Source organism: Leptinotarsa decemlineata, unplaced genomic scaffold (assembly GCF_025532065.1).
Source record: "Leptinotarsa decemlineata unplaced genomic scaffold, Ldec_3_MD MMD2_tig00000576_RagTag_RagTag, whole genome shotgun sequence".
In the NCBI taxonomy this organism is placed as follows: Eukaryota; Metazoa; Arthropoda; class Insecta; order Coleoptera; family Chrysomelidae; genus Leptinotarsa; species Leptinotarsa decemlineata.
The window spans coordinates 8913619-8933586 of NW_027412551.1; the positions used below are offsets into that span (position 1 = coordinate 8913619).

General features: G+C 33.6%; 1 protein-coding gene across 2 annotated transcripts in view; it reads left to right on the forward strand.

The window, feature by feature from the left end:
* The window catches only part of LOC111505812 (probable peptidoglycan muropeptide transporter SLC46), a 63980-nt gene extending 45617 nt beyond the window's left edge, over positions 1-18363 (forward strand). For both annotated transcript variants that reach the window (XM_074174382.1, XM_074174383.1), the window contains exons 3-7: positions 5165-5266; positions 5439-5576; positions 12162-12245; positions 13690-13846; positions 17834-18363. In XM_074174382.1, coding sequence (XP_074030483.1) covers positions 5165-5266; positions 5439-5576; positions 12162-12245; positions 13690-13846; positions 17834-18149 — 797 coding nt within the window. In that variant the 3' untranslated portion in view covers positions 18150-18363. The remainder of the gene's footprint in view (positions 1-5164; positions 5267-5438; positions 5577-12161; positions 12246-13689; positions 13847-17833) is intronic.
* Positions 18364-19968: the final 1605 nt, after the last annotated feature.

Here is a 19968-nt window from a genome sequence, read left to right on the forward strand (position 1 = left end):
TGACGTGTGGCAATGCGTTTTTCATTTCGGTCTCTTATATCTGTTTGTTGCGTTGACAATTTTCATTCGATTCACAAATTCATTTGAGTTGTCTCAGTGAACAGACTAGAGTCACTGTCATAATTCATAATCATAATAACAAAGTAAACCAGTGAATTTCTGTACAAGATTTAATATACCGTTGATTTAATTGGGATATATATGTATATTAGGGTTAACTATTTTCAAATAAAGATCTATTTATCTTATCACTATCAGCATTTATGCCAATTTTCAATATTTAGTCACAATCCCATTTGAATATTTGATTCCATTGGTTTAATTTAGGACTGTAACATTGATTGAAATTGTGAGATGCATACGAATTGAACCTGTGAAATTATGTAACAGTCTTTTTTTATTAGAGTCTTAAAAGTAGAATAAAAGTTACTTTTAACACAAATATCATACAAAGTTTTTTGTACAACTGTCCTATTTTCATAATGAAATAGATAAATTTGATAATTCTATAAAAAGACATTTTCACAACTCTTGTCAGTTAACTATTTTCATGTTATCGCATTTGCTGTGAAGTGGCCGTGTCAGGTGACGCCGAATCACATGGTTACCAACATATAGCTCACGCGTTTTATTTAAAGTCGCGTTACAAGTTTTTGCTGGTGTTTGAAGTCTTGCATAATGAAGGGCGATAGTGAGGAATTGTGTGTTCCTGACGATATTGAAGAGGCTGCAAAAAGAGTTTCAATTGAATTGTTAGCATAAAAATCGGCTCAGCAGTTGGACATCGCATATTCTAATTTTCTCAGCTAGCGTAGACTTAAAAACGTCGAAAGAAATTTCAGCGATTTCTCTTCTAGCCTATCTAGAAGAGAAATCAAAAATATGGAACTCGTCAACTTTGTGGAGCAAGTTTTCAATGATAAAGTCGAGTGTGCTCGAATGGTATCAATACAAGCAAATAGTTCAAGGTAATAGCATTCCTAAAGCGTAAAAATTAAAGTCACAGGCCCAAAAAATCAAAAACTCTCCTGTTTGAACAAGTCCAAAGATTTATAAATGAGGTGCCAGATGAAAAATATTTGATGATGAAAGTTGCTACTATTTTCGGAATATATGGAGCCTGCCGGCGTGAAGAGCTGTGCCATTTATTATTAGAAGATATCAAATCAATGGTTAGGTCATTGATTGTTCAAATTCTAAATACAGAAACGAAAATAGATCGTTCTTTTTGCATTGTTGAAAAGAACATTGACTATTTCAATCAACAAGTTGCATTACGCCCTTCTGTTATCAATCATCAACGTTTTTTCTGAAATGCTGAAATTATAAATGCAGTGCCAACCCAGTTGGTATAAACACGTTTGGGAAAATGCCATCTACTATTGATGAGTTTCTGAACCTCCCGGCACCAAAGGAATACACAGGTCACTGTTTCAGAAGGTCTTCTGCTTCTTTGCTAACAGAATCAGGAGCAAATATAACGGACATCAAGAAGCAAGGAGGATGGAATTCTACAACAGCAGCTGACGGTTACATCGATCAATCTATTCCTTATAAAAAAAAGGTATTGCTGGAATAATAATCTCAACAGCTAGCTTCAGCATTACAGCATCGTCCTGTTCACGTCAAGTAATGCCCATGAAGTTGTCAGCTCAGCTAGTTCAAACATATTACAGAGCTCATCAACATCGCATGGTCTTGGAGGCCTCAGCACATCAATAACCGATAAAAATGTTGAGAAAGTGAAGGAAATCGATATGGAAAATCGTCGAATCACTATAAGAGAAGGTGCTAAGGAAAAAAACCAAAAAAACCAAAAAAGGATCGCTCAGAATTTGTTAAATGACGTCAACAGTGATCTAGATTTGCTAAAAATGTCATAACTGGTGACAAATCATGTCCAAATGTGTTAATGGAAAAGCCCAGAAGAGCCAAGACCAAAAAACATTCGCCAAGTTCCATCAAATGTCAAAGTTTTGCTCAATGTTTCCTTCGATTACCGTGGCTTAGTCCATCAGGAGTTCTTGACACATAGTATACGGTCAACAAGGAGTATTATCTTGAAGTTATGTGCCGCTTGCAGAAAGCAATGCGAAGAAAACGTCTGGTATTGTAAAAAACATTTCATTGCTTCTGCATTACGATAATGTACCTGTTCACTCGTCTTTTTTTTGTAATATTTTGCCCAAAAGCAACACCGTTATCATGCCTCAGCCACCGTTTTCACCAGATTTGCCCCCCTGTGACTTTTTCTTGTTTCCAAAATTGAAAAGACCTATTAAAGGCGAGCGTTTTGAAAGATAAATCCGAATCGCTATAAGAGCTCAATTACATACAAAAAAGTGCATATCAGAACAGCTCCGAAGATTGAAGAAAACGATGGCACAAGTCTATGAAAATTCACTTCATTTCTCAAAAAGAATACAACGATGTGGACGTGAATAGTTCCCCACTTTCTACAATTCGTTTCCGTGAACAATTTTTTTCTCTCACACATAACAAAGTTTGTGTAACCTTTGATAACTAACTTTGGAGCAGTTTCAGTACCCTTTTGGTTGCGAAGTTACCAATTATCATTTCTCTTAGTCCCAAATCATGCACCAATAACTCCGCAAGCCGATTTTCCAAATTAAAAACAGTAAGACCTTCTTTTTTTTCCTTTGAAAAAAAGTTGATATTGCCCTCTCTGCAGCGAGTGACTTCTCACTATCAGTTTCTTTACCAGAAAGTAATAAAAATGATTTCTTCTCATACAAATTCTGTCCGACTTTAATATGTTGCCCCATTCACCTGTCTTTAAATCTGGAAATAGAAAAGATCCTAGTAACTGTCGACCAATTTCAGTTAAGAATAATTCAGCGAAACTTTTTGAGAAATGTCTGAAATCTAGACTGATTTAGTTTTAGAAATAATCCAAGCACAGAACACGCCATAATTGACCTCAAAAAAGATATTGTTGTCTGCTTAGATAAGTCAGATAGATGTTTATGTATATTTCTCGATTCAGCAAAATCCTCTGATGCAGTGCCTCATGAAATATCAATAGAAATACTAAATGAGGCAGGTATTCGCGGTCCAGCATTGAACATTTTAGAGAATTATTCAAGACACAAATATCAGAGAGTAAAAATTGATGCCACTTGCAGCACACCACTTGAAATAACAACAGGTGTGCCGCAGGGAACAGTTATGGGCCCAACTCATTTCCTTGTGTATATCACGATAGCAGAAATTAAAGGATTTCAAGGATACCTTGTTTTATACGTTGACGATACAAAAATTTTGTTCATTGATGAAAACTAGGATAATTCATTCGATGAATCTGAAAAGGGTCTTATGAAAATCTCACAATGGCTAAATTATGAATACGTCTAAAAGTAAATTTATAACGTTTTCTACAGATGTTGACAGATAACTAAACAGAAATAATATTATGCTTCAAAACCAACTAAACTGCAACTTACATACATTTTAGACAATCAGAACCTAAAACTTAGATACACATCGGTAATTGAACCCTTATTTGAATACTATATAGTAATATGGGCAGGATCATATGATGATGCAAGACAAAATTTGAGAACTACTCAAAACTATGTACTAAAAATAGATTAATAAGAAAAAACTTCTCTCCACTGACAGGCTTTACGGAGACCCATACATATTTAACTTTGATAAACCACATATGCACCAACGCTTGCTATATATACCTAAAAAAAAACAAATCCAACTATAAATACCAATGAAACTATTTCAACCCGATTTATCACGAACCAATCGATTGAAATACCGCTATTTAGGAAAAGTCACTTCCATATAGGTCTGAAAGTATATAATAAACTACCACTTCAAACAGAAAAAATATATGTTTTTTTATCGTTTTATAATTTCACAAATACATTCTCCAATAATTCAAACGTTCAAAAGAATATTATTTTTCCTCGAGCAGAAATATGAATTACAAGCGTTTTTGTTCGGGTAATTTTTGTACAGTATTATAGATAGATAGATAGATTTATTTGACTGTTTTACAATAAGTTTACAGCATGTCATATATAGAAAATAGTTATAGAGAGACAAAATGTGTGATTGATGACTTGTTTACTTTATGGTAATTCATGGTAATTCATTCAAACCCAAAACCGGTCGTATAAATGAAAAAAAACCAGTGGTATTTAGACAAAAGTGTTTTTATTCATTTCATTTAAGTTATAGAGAGACGTTCAATATATAAACTGATAAAAACTTTTCATTAGTTTTAGATTTGAAAGAACGTATAATCTGTAACAACGATATAAATTGTAAAATTGACAGTCATGGAATAAAGTTTATTGTTATTATTATTCAGAAGGTAAAAGGAAGGGGTTCATGAACGTAGGTACTCAATGTATAAGAATAGAATAGAATATAATTTATTCGTGCAATGTATACATAATTCGCATACGGCAATGGGATAAATAGTATATAAATTAAAATCAATGTAACACAATACAGTCAAATAAATAAATAAATATTGTTGTAAAAAATATATCTATTATTAGACACGCAACAAATTTGTCGATGAGTCGAAATAATTAAAATATTCTTCGAATGTGTAAAAGGCATTCTGTAAAAAAATATTCTTAATTTTCACTTTAAAAGTGTTCATACTCATGTCTAAAGTCTGAAACTCACGTTAAAAAACTTTAGAGATACCTATATATAAGTAAGAGTTTTGCGATTTACCTAATCTATATTTGGGTAGCCTTACATTTGTTTTGGCCCTGGTATCATGGTAGTGTATGTCCTGCTTGGTCAACAGACATTCATATATGAAGCAAGATCGCAGAGTTAATATACGGAGATTTTTGAAAAGAGGTTTACAATGATCGTCGTATTTAGCCTGTGCCATAATTCTTACTACTTTTTTGTAATTTTAATAGTATATCTAGATGACATGATGAACCCCAAACTATTAGTCCATATGTCGTTATGGTGTTAAAAATGGCTGATTGATAATTTGTGAATATGCTAAAAGAAATTCAGAGATGAGTCATAATACACGAAAAGCTTGACTGGTTCATTATTTTTTATATTATTCTTAGTTGAGAAATCTAACGTTTTGGTTTTATCATCATTATAGTGAGATAATTGATCATATAAACTGAATAAACCGTTTTTACAGGTGAAATGGGAGTCTCTTACTTGTTCACAAGGTACAAATTCAACTGGGATGAAGTGGATTTCAGCATATTTTCTACCTACAACATGGTAACGAACCTCATAGGTAAGAGTTATTGTTTATTATTATCATTATCATTATTGTGACCAATGACCACTTCTCACACAGTGGGATAATAATAATACATAAGGATAAGTGATCATTGGATCCAAGAATCATACGCCCTAAGCAGACGCAATGAGCTAATTGTTTATTATATTATTGCATTTCTTCACAGGTACATCTGTCTCCGTAGGAGTTTTTAGCCACGCCCTGAAAATTGATGATGCTGTTATAGGCATATATTCCTGTATGAGTAAAATATTGTCCGGCTTTGTTTATGGATTTGCCACCACATCACTGATATTTTATTTAGGTGAGTCCTTATATTTATGAATCGGTAATTTATTCAACATTACGTTAATAAGAATAATGGAAATGAGTAATTATTAGTTGGCATAATTGGTTCATGGAAGTATTTCGCAAAGCCTTTCAATCAGAATGTTCAGACTTCAATTGTATTATTTTACCGTTTAGATAGATCTTCATCAAGTTATATTTCCAAATTGAAGGGGGTATGTTTTTAGGATAGACTAATTTTAGAAAATGAAAGATTTTGGCTTTCTTTAGAAAATTCTCACATTTGTTGTATGAAGATGGATAAGTTAGAGAGTTATATTACCATTACATTATAATTAGGCCGTTTGTAACTCAGGAAAGTGAAGTAGCTAATTTGACCAAGGTCGCCATACGCCATACCGAATTTAACATTTTCTGTGGCTTATAATAGAACAATCTTTCAAACAAGATGCCGCTTCTGTACATAATTAATGAATTATAACTAATGCCCAATCCGGTCGCCAGCCAGGTCGAGTGATTTGTAGCCTATAGACTTTTTCATATGAGGTTATCTGAAGGAAAAAGGGTATGCAAGGGTTTGAATATCTGGATCAATGGATCTGTGGAAGGATTTTCTGCGAGTGTATTTCCATTTTTTTTGAATACTTATTTCAGATAGATATTTCTTGCCACAACATTTTTTCGAGGTAAATGTACTTCTAACACTCAATACCAAAATTTCCTTGTTCCGCATATACAGTGTGTAAAAGCCAAATGGAATGAATTCATTATTTCGCTTACGGTATACATATTTTAACAAAATCCCAAAACACGTCAAATTCAAATCATAATTTGACATACTTCAACGGAAAAATGGTACCCCTGCCTTCAACCCCAAATTTTTTGAACATTCTCTATTAAAAAATGTTATCGCTTTTAGGTTCATTGCAACAATTAAGATAAAATAAATTAAAATCATGTGCTTACCGAAATTCGACAAAATACACTCAAAACGTATTGCAATATACTCAAAACTTATTTCACGTTGAGGTTTTGATAATAAGAAAGTAAGCAAAAACCATAGTAATGTTGTTTTTAGATGGTATCCTTTAATAAACTGTAAATAATATCCGTAGCAACGTTAATTTTAAACGCCTTGCCAACATGTTTTGTATGTTAGAACATTAGTTAGTGTTTTAATTTAAGTTTGAAGTTAATTAACTTCGAGTCTGACAAATGGTTAGATTAACGGAAATGCAGAAAATAACAGTTTTACAAATGCTTGGTTACGGATCTAAAACCCGAACACAACAGCTTCTGGTAAATAGTCATTGGATGAGAGAAAAACACACGCAATACCTTCAAAAGGTTAATGTTTGGGCAGGTATTGTAGGAAACCATATCATTGGCCGTTTTGTATTGAGGGCAACTTGAATGGCGATAATTATTTGGCACTACTTTAAAATGATGTCATTCCAAGTTTGGCAAATTTATGTCCTGATCCAGGAAACTCTCAAGTTCCAGTTAATACGATATGGCTTCATCAGGAAGGAGCACCACCACATTACCAAGTTAATGTCCGGTAATACCTCGATACAACATTTCCCAATCAGTGGATAGGGAGGCGAGGATCGATTGAATAGCCAGCACGTTCACCTGATCTTTCATCATACGATTCAATTTCATGGGGCTATTATGTAAAGAGCGTTGTGTACAAACAAAACTTGATGTGCTATTTTTGGTCTTGGTTCTTTTGGGCTCTTCCATTGGGATGATTGGTCTTTGGTTTCGATGTCATAACCATATACACATGACTCGTCACCAATTATGACCCTTTCAAGCAAATTTGGATCGCCGTTGAAGCCATTCAATAGTTCCCGAGCGATGCTCATACTACGGTTTTTTTGAAAAAAAACCAACAATTTCGCTAATGGGGTTTCAACGATTTTTCCTAACCATTTTCTCCACTTTCTCAACATCTTCATCGATTGTTGATGTACTTGGGCGTCCAGGGCGAGCGTCGTCATTCATTTCTCCTTGACCTTCTGTTGAAGGCTTGTACCACATTTTTCTGACTCAAAGCACAATCACCGTATGCCATTGTCAACATTTTAAATATATTCGATCACCTGATTTAATTTTTCACACAAAATTTGATGCAAATTGATCCATTGTTTTCGATAGCAGAACACTTTTAACTTTTATGCCTCTCACCAACAAACTGAACATGTTAAACAACTGAAACTATGAATATATTTTTGAAGCAAGTTTGCTAACAAAAAAAAATAGAAAAAGACGATTGAATGGACGTAGCCCGCGAAATTTGAACAACATTCACCTATTAGTTGAACAGACTTTGTATTATCAAGAGTGCATGTGCAGAGCAATTGAAATGTCAGTTTTTGAACCGAAAAGAACAGATACAATTTAATTGTCTGAGTTGAAACTTGTGAAACTCTATTTGTTCACTGAAAAAACTATATAAGAAAGTGTGCTAGTCGTACCAGTGTTCAGTTATAATTCGAATTTGATTCCAATCGAAAATCAATTTTTCACTAATCGGGGTGTAACACTGTGGTTTCAAGTCCGCCTATTTTGATAACCAAACGATCCGCAAAAACGAAATTGTTCCCTTCATGCAACAGTTCAAAACTAAGAAAGCAAGGCACAACCCTCCGTACACAAACTAGTACAACTAATTTAGTCATACCGTGTATGTAAAAAAATTGAAAATCTTCATGTGCTTATATCGATTAAAATTAAAATACTCAAAAGGAAAGGTCAGGCACGTTATTGCAGAAAACCTTGTCTCCGTCAAACTTTCTAGACTTGATTTTTATGGCAATTACAATTTCGTCATGAAGGCTGGAATGATTATTTGTAATAACGGTAAAAAGATATTGGAATTTTCCTTGATCTTTGAGATGGTGTAATTTATTAGATACTAGAATATCTTCGAGTACTCTTCTTTACTTTCATCAGAAGATACAGTAGAAGTATCATATAATAATAATAGAGGAGGAAAAACGGATGAAATATCGAGATTTTGTCTTCGAACTCCGCAGACTCTATCCAGATCACTCTGTCAAGATGGTTGTTCTGATTATTGGAGAAATCTTAGCCGGACAGATGCAGAAGGCTGTCATTCTCGGCTCACTGCGATGGCTCAGGGCACATGATTCTCGGACCCAATTATCACTTACCCCACGGTGTGGGGAGTGGTCATTGGTTGATAATGCTGGCGCGCCCTCCCGAATGTATCGGGGCTTCGGGGGATAGGGCCTGACCAGCGCCTGCTTCGGTAAAAAAAATAATAATAATAATAAATCGGCTTTATTGACAATACAAAAAATAATACAAAAATACATTTGAAAATGAAAATAAGTTACAGGAGATTCTAGTAGTCATTGGCGAAGTCTAGCTCAAAGCTACTCTAACTCAACCAATAAGCACCACTCCATAATGCACATGAACATACAGAAATGAAAGACAATTAACAGTGATGGTACCACGAAATGAGAAACATAAATGAAAATAATAATTGTGATTACTCTCTGAAGAGAGTCGATAAATAATTAAATTTAATTGATCTGTTGTTTATTAATTTGTCCAATGAGCAAAAGTTGACATTACTGACTATCATAGATATAATTTTTATATTTGTATATTCTGATATTGAATCTCTTCAATTGCTCGGGCAATGAATTATGATTTACAGCACCAAAAAGAAATGATCTCTGAAACTGTGCAGTGCGATGTTGTGGCATAGTTAATTTGTTTTTATGTCTAATGTTTCTTGAGTGAATATTTTCAGGCAGAATTATTTTTTGTAATAAAAGGGGAGAATGCGAAACGGTAATCAATTTATGAACAAAACAATCCAAAAGATGAATCATACGGTATTTCATATTGGGCCACCGGGAGTTTTCAAAGGCTTCAGAAATTCAATCATACTTACGAAGTCCATAAATTAGGCGGCAACAAGAATTTTGCACTTTTCTGTATTCTCTTTCTATCTGAATCATATAAGTATGGAACATGTATGAAGTCACAGTAGTTGAAATGGCTTAGCACCAAACTATCACAGAGGTTGGCTCAAAATAAAACGATATTTTTCATTAAATTTTCAACATGACTAGTGAATCTGAGATCAGTGTCAAGCATCTTCCCCAAGTGTTTAGCTGTATTGACAGGAGTCAATATAATATGACCTAGTTCTAGATGGAAATTGTTTTCTGTAAATTTACGATTCTACTGCGATCCAAAATGCATCATCATTGTTTTATTAGGAAAAACTTTTCAAATCATGTCCACATAATAGCCCATTAATCAGATCAAGATCAGTGTCGAAGATATTTTGTGCCTCAGCACACTCATCGATTTTAAAGTGCATGTATAATTGTATGTCATCAGCATACGCCTGTATTTTACATTTCTTGATGGACGAGATAATGTCAGTAGTATAAATGATGAACAATAAAGGTCCCAAAATGGAACCCTGTGGTACCCCTGATAGAATATCAAGAGGTTAGGAGTGATGACTATCAACAACAGCTTTTCGAGATCGACCAAGTAAATAAGACTAGATGAGAAATAAGGCAGCATTATCAAAACCATAATATTTGAGTTTCATGCAAATCAGCTCATAATTGATGGTATCGAATGATTTCGAAAAATCTAATAGAACCAGAGTGCTAATCATTCCCTTATCAAATCCCTCAACAATGTCTTGTGTAACAGTAGTAAGAGCTGAAGCCGTACCCTGCCTAAAACCACATTGCGATGGTGATAACAGATTATTGGTATTGAAAAATTCATTAATTTGTAAATAAATAACTCTTTCAAAAATTCTACTCATGGTTGGGAGTATACTGATAATTCTGAGATCAGAATAACTAGCTGGATCATTATTCTTGGGAATGGGTTTCCCAACGGCAATTTTCCATAGGTCTGGGAAATATGAACGTTCAAAACAACAATTGATGATATGTGTGATATATTTATCTATAAACGGGCTACAAAGTTTCAACATTCTCATTGAAATATTATCAACCCCTGAAACTTGACTCTCAATATCATTCAGGATTTTATGAATAGTTTCTTCAGTAGCGAATCGAAATGAGAAATTATCTTGCCTGATCAAATAATTATTGTTATAAAATTCAATATTTTCATCACAATTATTAGAAACATTTTGTACAAATTGGGCAGAATGGTTGTGTATTTCATCGGGATTCGAGAGGTGATTGGGTAATGAATATTGTTTTTTTGAACGAACATTGAGGTTAGAAAGAGCATTCCAGGTTTTGCGTGGTATTTTTTCAGAACAGACAGACTTGAGATATGTCCTTTTTTCAGTTCTAACTATTGAAAAGGTATAATTTCTCAATTCTTTATACCTCATACGATCATGTCTGTCAAAAGTAGAGTTTGAAAAGTAATTGAAATTGGACAATTTATTATTAATATCATTTTCACTTATAATTTGGAACCACGGCAACTGGTGTAAATCTGATAAAATAGTATGCAAAGTGAAATTGTCGAAACAGCGGTACAAATTTGGGTTCTATTTTGAATTTCTTTGTTAAATACTCAACGCAAATTAGCCTGTGATCATCCTGGTTTTTTTATATCTTCAAAATTCTTATTTGTGGACAACTACAATGTATGTAAAATAAAAGGTACAAATTCTCTTATACATAATGTTGACATTAGAGTTCCTCAAGGGTCGGTGCTGACACCTCTAATTTTCTTTTTATATATTAATGACCTTCCTCATATAGGAATATCATCGATAACACTATTTGTCGATGATATATCGATATATCGAACAGAAGAAGCAAATTGCCCCCAATTGAAAGTAAATGAAACATGTTAAAGACTTGCTACTTGGTCTAGAAAACATTGATTGATAGCGTATGCTTAAGAAAACGATTATGCTGCAGTTTTTTCGAACAAAATATATAAAGAAACACATAAATGTTCAAATGGATGATCTATCCATTTGGAGCAACAAAATTTCTAGGGCTACACATTGATTCTGCCTTGATTTGAACTACATATATTTGCGAAAGAATGAATAACAGTTTCAAAAAGTTTTACAAGAGCAATATCTGAGGGATGTATGTCTATATGCAATAGTACAGCCAGTCTTGTCGTATGATATTTCATTGTGTCACAACGGTTAAAATATTGACCGGACTTTTATAGCTGAAAAACAAATAATTCGTATATATTTATATAAATATATATATATATATATATATATATATATATATATATATATATATATATATATATATATATATATATATATATAAATTGATGGATGTAGCCGTTACTACGTGGTAGGAAATCATAATGAAGAAAAGAGAAATGAAACTTTCTATGTATGTCTATTGTATAAGTTTGAAAATGTCCATATAGGACGAAACTGCAGTAACGTTAGTTACAAATAAAAGTGATAATTAGTATTTTATATGGTATACAATCTACATAATCATAGAGCCGTATTTTTTAATATGAATAAATTCTCACAAAGAAATACTTTACATTTGGCACCTGTAAGATAAAACAAAAATCATAATTTTATACTGATTCACATTTATGTTGAATTTTGCAGGATCAATTGTTGAAATATTGAATGGTACATCTTTCATCGCCATGAGATCTATTGCTTCAAAATTGGTTCCAACTGATGAGCTAGGTGAGTATACACTTCAACTATAGTAGATCACAAGATATCAGTTGAAAATGGATAATTTCCTCGGGTCATTTCATAAGGGTTCATATTTTTGTTAAGCCCAATAAGTTCAGCCGAAGATGAAACAAATTTTAGCCTCACTCATTTTGTTTAAGTATTTTACGATACTATATAATTGAGTCATGATACAGGGTCTAAATTGTTTGACATGGAATGACATATTTTAAATGGGATTTTTTTCTATTCACAATACCACAAAAATCCGTTTTGTTGCTTGAATTACTTCGAACAGAGCAATTACCTTTCATGGAGATTGCGTAACCCTATCTGGAATAAACTTTACTTTCGGAAAAAATTAACGTATTTTTTTTCACATACCTATTAGTAAGATGTTTCAATGGGGAATGTTCCTCAATTACGGTTATTACAGCAAATGCAAGTTTTAACAAAATGAAGTTGAGTTTAATTAATGAGTTTTTCAAATCCACTTCGAAAAGTATTCAAATTGATGTTTCAGATGTTGTGTTTCAATTTTTAAAGGGGTTTGTTTTTAATTCACATATTGGCAACAGCGCCTATATTAAGTTGAAATAATTTATACGTACCTAGATATTCTACTTTAAAAAAGAAAAATTATCTTTTATAAGTCAACAATTAGGGCAAAATATAAATTATAGTTCAATACTACCTCCACAAGCCACATTAACAACAGTTGTTTTGTTATTTATTTATACAGAGGAAGATAGGTTAGGTGCAAAAAATGTCATATGTCACAGAATGTCTCGGAACTCGGAACATAAGTAAACAGAACAGCACGCCCCTGAAATATGTCATCTTTGTTTGTCTCATACAGTTAACAGATTCATTGTCCTTTATTAGCTATAACCGATGTTGCCAAATGGTGAAATAGAAACGAATCCCTTTAAATGTTGAATGCAATATTTCATTTTTCTTTTTTGAGTATTTAATTTAATTTTTCAAAAAAAAAGGTTGAAATGATAAGTTTAAAATGCGTTGTTTTAGAGCTTTTTTATGAAAACTACTTGATTTTCGTCAGGAGGAACATTCCCCATTCATTTCAATTGGATACTTTTTCAACTGTAAGACTATTGGATATTTTGAATATAACATTTCAACTGAAAAGTTTAAACATATAAATTTTTTTATTGAATTTGATTTCATCATTCAGAATCATCAATTCTTTGTTGTTTTCGGTCGATTATGAGCTCGCGCGGCACCCACTTTGAACAGAACTTTGACAAACTCAAATATTCATGCACGATAAGTCCAACACGTTCCTTTGATATCTTCAGAGCCTCAGCTATCCAAAAATATTTTGTGGACTTTTTTGATGTTTTCGTCGGTAACAGCCGCTAAAACACTCGTTATTAGAAACAGCATTCATGAAACTCTCTCGATTCAGTTATAGAGTATTTTTCTTTTTCAGGAAAAGTGAATTCACTTTTTGGGGCTTGTGAAGCCCTCATGCCATTGGTATATGGCCCAATGTACAACGCTACCTACGCAGCCACCTTGAACTGGATGCCAGGAGCATTTTACATTTTAGGAGGATTTCTCACTCTGCCGGCAGTTCTCATATTTGCGTGAGTATTATTATTATCATTATTCAAATTATTGTCCCAAACAGAATTATCACTGTGATAAACTGAAACTTCCTAAACTTGCAGAACCTCAAACTAATTTGAATTGAAGGGGTTATATCTTTAGGAGTGATTAATTTTTGGGAAAGAAAGTTTTTGGCTTCCTAGTACTCCATCTCGATACAGAAAAAAAAGATGAGGGAATCTTCCAAAGAAAGGAAGGAAGTAATCAATTTGAAAATAAGTAACTCTATACATGGATGTGTAGATCATGCAAAGAAGTAACTTTCAGACACAAACTGAAAAAAAGTCCTCCTGAAACAGCTACTTTCATATAAACATTGAATTACACGAAAGAAAAAAATCTTTCGAAACAAATACTTCTATATGAACACTGAATTATACAGAAGATACTTTTCTTTGCTCAGTTTGTATTTCAAACATTCGTTGTGGAAAAAAAATCAAATATCATTCACATGAGTTCTACTTTGAAAGAATGGTAACAAATTGCACTTACATGGAACACTGTCATCCTCACTGGTATACATCGATGTTTCGCCGTTATTTTACCACTTCGACACGTTTTTCGATCACCAAGTGATCATTTTCAAGAGGAAGATCAAACTGAATATTCTTACAAAATCATCCTTATTTATACTATTCCAAATTCTCGACTTTGTCTTTTGGATTTCCTGAAAGGCATTCATTCCGAACCTAAACTTTTTCTTCATTATTATATCATCTACAATACCCCTCGACAAACCGTTAGTGGCTGCTATTTCCTGTATTGTATGTTTTTCTTTTGTGAACCTCTCATATGTAAGAGGAAAAGTCAAAAGACAATGCACTAGAAAATTCAGCCCAGCACGTTTGTGCTGTCCACAATGATTGAACTGTCAGGAATATACCTGTACGTGCTTGTTTCTTTTCTAAATACATCGTATTCTAACCCTCCTCATTACCAAAACGCCAAGAAATTGTCCTTTATTTTCTAACTCATACGTGAATTTTATTGATGGAAATATGTTATTTAAAAAGGAAACAAAATCCTCAATATTCGATTTTTTTGTTATCGAATATCGCGAAAACATCATCAACATACTTTAGCCATATCGATGAAAAAGAATTCAGAAAATTTAAAATGCCTACATTAGACTAATATTCAGCCCGAATCACAGACATCATGTGACCTCTTCAATCAATCAACTAAATTTGTTAAAAATGCAAAACAGAAGAGACTTGCATTTCTCTCGTTCCATTCACGAGCTGATTCAAAAACAACAACCCATTTATTTGGTAAAAAAAAATCTTCGTAGACCCCACTACAGCACTATTTATGAACGATTCTTCACGTATGATCTTTGAAAAATGTATTACTGCTACTCAAAAGTTAAGTGAAATTGTATTGCTCAGTTACTGATCTGTTGTATTAATTTTACTATTGTCCTGAAATTGGTTTATATCAGTGGTCGCCAACCTCTTCAATGTGTTGAGCTACTTTGTTAATTTTGGAATAAACAGCGAGCTACCCACACGGAAGCCACGTAACGCAACGTAAATGAAATAATCCACAGTTAATTTATCATTATATGTATTTATTTTACTATTTAACTGGTAATACATAATACATAGGTACTAATAATAAACTAATAACAAAATAACTAATATTACTAGTACGTACTTGTTCATAGCTACATTCCTACCTATCAAACGAAGGTGTTTGAAAAATGAACACAAACGTTTATCCAGCCACAACGGCATGTCACGTATGTTTTAAAAATAGTTAATAATAACAACAAAAAAATAACGCACTATCATGAACATAAACATTGAAAAATAAAAAAGCACGTTCAATGAGAAGGCTGACACTCAGACTCATCGATAATTTTTTTAATGTTTGCAGTATAATTTGATTCAGTCATTCGAATACAATTATCCAAATGTTCATCTGTAAGTAGATTGCGATATTTGTTCTTAATAAACTTCATATTGGAAAAAGAAGATTCACACAAATAGGTTGAACTGAATAATGCTTTCACTTTCAAGGCAACACGGCATAGAACTGAATATTTGTCTTTACTTACAATAGGCCAGATACATTCAGTACTTGAGACTAACGATTTTAAGGCTAAATCATTTTGAAACTCAATGACTTCCATTTCTGTTGTAGCGATGTCTTCGCCAAAGTTCTGCATAACACAAGTTGCAAACTGTTGGATATCAATTTCCATAAAGGGTGAAACAACAAACTGCGCTACTGAAGCCATTTCATTGAAATCCTTAAAACGATTTTTGAAGTTATTCTTCAGGGTAGAAATTATTTCTACATGATATTTGTTGTCATAGGGTTATAATGGATTTTGACATATTTTTTCTGAAAGAATAGGAAAATGCTTGGCATCGTTGTTAATTAGGTTTTGTTCCCAAAATTACAGCTTTTTGATAAATGCTTTTATATCAGTAATCATTTCCGATAGTTCTTTGTCTCTCCCCTGAAGCTGCAAATTAAGTTCGTTTAATTTCTCTGTAATGTCAACGAGAAAACCAAAATCTCTAAGCCAGATTGAATTTTCTAGTTCCGGAGTCGGTTCATCGCGTTGTTTGAAAAATTGAACTATGCCAGATAGGACATCATTAAAACGTTTCAGCACCCATCCTCTACTTAACCATCGGACTTCAGAGTAAAGGAGTAGGTCCCCGTATTGACAGTCAACTTCATCGCCAAGGTTCTGACTAATCTACTTTGTAACGCTTGAGCTCTTAATCTTGTTCACAATTTTTACCACCAGTTTCATAACGTTGTTTAGTTTCAGGAAATTTCCACATAATGCTTGCTGATGGATAATGCAGTGGTAACAGAGAAATTGCGGAAAAGTTTCATCTTTACGACATAACGCCACCAGACCTTTATCACAACCCACCATAGCTGGAGCGCCATCGGTTGTCAAGCCTACCATTTTCGATATTGGAATTTTCTCGGAAGAAATAATATTTTTTAAATGAGAAAACAACTCATGTCCAGAAGTGTGTCCTTTCAGTGTAATGAACTTCAAAAGATCTTCTTTAATCGTAAAATCACTAAAAACCATCCTGACGAACACGGCCATCTGGGCAGTGTCAACGACATCTGGTGATTCATCCAGTTGAAGTGACTGTTCTTAAAAATATTGATTGTTGTCCAATTAACTGCTTTTTTAACTGTTTCAGTTTCTTCTTTCTGACGGCAGAATGTAGTGGGAATGATTTTCCAAAATTAGAATGTACAGTTTTATGATGTCTCTCAATATTTCCTTTTTTAGCAACGGAGACTGAAGTATTACATAACAAACACACATTTTTATCTTTAACTTCTATTAAAAAGTATTGTTCTTCCCATTCCGAATGAAAGTGGTATGTCTTTACCTTCTTATAACTGCTTGCCATAATATTATTTTTGTTGTTCTCTACTAACCCAACCACTGGATGTTGGTTACGCGTTCAGTTTAAAACTAAGCGCAATGTCGCCGCGCCGTGCGTATTTATCTCGTTCAAAGCAATCCAGATCGTTCTCGAACACTAACGCGCTGGTCCGGCTGGTCGGTTCTAGCCGATTCTAGCTTGATGGCGTCAGCGGCAGATCGCTCACCGCAACGTTGCCGCTGTTTATGTTTAATATTATGACAATTAGATTTTTTTGTGGAATTTTCGGAAGCTTCTCTGATTTTTGCAGTTTGTATTTTTTAAATTAAAATCGTTGTGAGAGCTACCAGAATTGCCTCCGCGAGCTACTGGTAGCTCGCAATCGACAGGTTGGCGACCACTGGTTTATATTATGCCATTTATTCTGTAGTGTTTTTTTCCAAAGTGGCTGGGTGGAAGAATAGCGCTTTGCCAAACTCCGCCACGTGAAATAAGGAACATTCATTAATATCATCAATAATTCTGCTGGCATATGTCGCATATTACTCCAGAGACTATTGCTTATTATTTAACACCAATACCTATTTTCAGATGGATGTATGTTCAACACCGTAAGGAACGAAAAGAAGTTAAAATCGCCAGTCTTGAAAAAAGATCCAGCATTTCTATTGTAGCTGACGTCATCCTGTCCACTGTCCCAAAAGAGGCTCAAATAGGTTCTCCAATAGGTTCTCCTATGATGAACGGTTACAGAAAAAACGCGAACAAAGCAACCTTCGAAAGAAACGGGGTTATCAGTGGAACAATGGACAATCACTCCATGGAAGTGACAGATCATTCGAAATCTGAGACCACCGGAACTAACAAAGATGGAATTGACAATGCAGCCTTCAAAATGGAGGAATGAATCAATGGCACCATTCGTGTCAGTTATTTATTTATGTGATAATAGACTTAAGTTATATACCTAATTAGAATTAAGTTTTATGTATCTAGAATATACCAGCATTTCTCAAAGATAATCCGATACAATGCATATTTTTTCTTGTGATATTTTGATATTCTGTCTGTATTATTCCTGTTCGTCACTTCTGTAGAGATTAAATGAACTGAATTCAGTATACAGTGACGTTTTAATGCCTTATTATAGTTTAATAGTAGGAGAGCCCACGATGCAAAATGGGGATTTACTCGAGCGTCATAGAGACATATCATCTTCTTATCATCTAAGCAAAGCTTAGATGATAAGAAGATGAAAAATTTATATAATATACACCTTTTTATCTGTGGGGGAAGCGGCTATAGATTTTTGAATATGTATATGCGGGTGGTTGTACGTAAGGGTTAAAAGTGAAAAGAAAAAAAATTATTCGACGCGTCAGATTTTCTAAAAGGGTGTTAAGTGCAACAAAAAAAAGCTCTCATTCAATAATCTGACGATTTCGATCTGAAGCAAACTCGCGGCCATTATTATGATGTGCAAAAAATTCGTCATTTTGAAATACTCAAGCGCGTCAGATTAAGATATATATGGTTCATCTTTATATTCTAGACGTGTTGTCTCATAGTCTAACGATTATCTAGAGGGATTCGCCTAATATGACGGAAAAATATTTTTTTTTATTTTTTTTAAATCATTGAGAAGCTCAGGAAATAGCATACACATAAATAAGTGTATGTTTTTCAAGTAGAATACTTGAAAATCATTTTGAAAAAATGCTCAAAAAAAGTTATTTTTTTATAATCAATTGATTCATTAATCATCATCTTCATATTCATCACGAACGAGTCTCTGTGATCAGCTATGATGGCGTCATGTCAACAGAATTTAGAGTGGGGACGGAGTGAAAGAGTAATAGATAGAGAAAAAGTGAAAGAGGAATAGAAACTCGGAGAGGGAAATATAGGTTTCACACAGCTGCACGCATTAAACTTTCTCGAAGAATTTTTGTTATTTCGGCTTACGGAAATCGTCAGGTTATATATTTTTCGTGATTCTTGAATTATTTCCTTCAAAATAAAAAAAATTAGCTCCGCTCGAGTATATCGAAATGACGTTATTTTTTTACAACTTTGCTGCCCTCCCCTTTCTTTACGTCACTCTCAAATTGTCAGATTACTGGAATACACACTTTTTAGCATGTAATTAACTCACCCTACCTTAATCTGACGCGCTCGAGAATTTTTGATGATAATTTTTTTTTACTAATCTGATCCTTTATCCTTCGCGGGCGGCCTAATATATAGGGCTCATATTTGGTGGAGGTACTTAACCGGGTACAAGGTACCCCCTGTATATTAATCTGCCGCGCTTTGGTAAATCTCCAAATTTCCGCTTGGGCTCTCCTATTACTAGAAAAAGTGTTACTATTACAAGATGATAGCTTTGGTAGGAGACCAATTTCTTTATTTATGCAGATGATACACAAATGATACATCTTTATCAATATTTGCCAGCAAAAACTTTAAATGTGGCTCCAAATCAGACGCGTGAGCTGTAAACAAAACTGTAAACAATTCAGAGAAAATATGCAAATTTTTTATCAAAGAATAGTATTCACAATCTGTCTTAATTTTATGGTAAATGTTCGAGTCATTCGTGTAACTGTGTGTACTTTTACTTTAGGTATTAGGTTAAGTATGATGACTATTTCTATACAAATTTGAATCGATGAAGAAAATACTTACTACGTGGTAGGAACGCATTATGAAGAAAGTGATGCTAT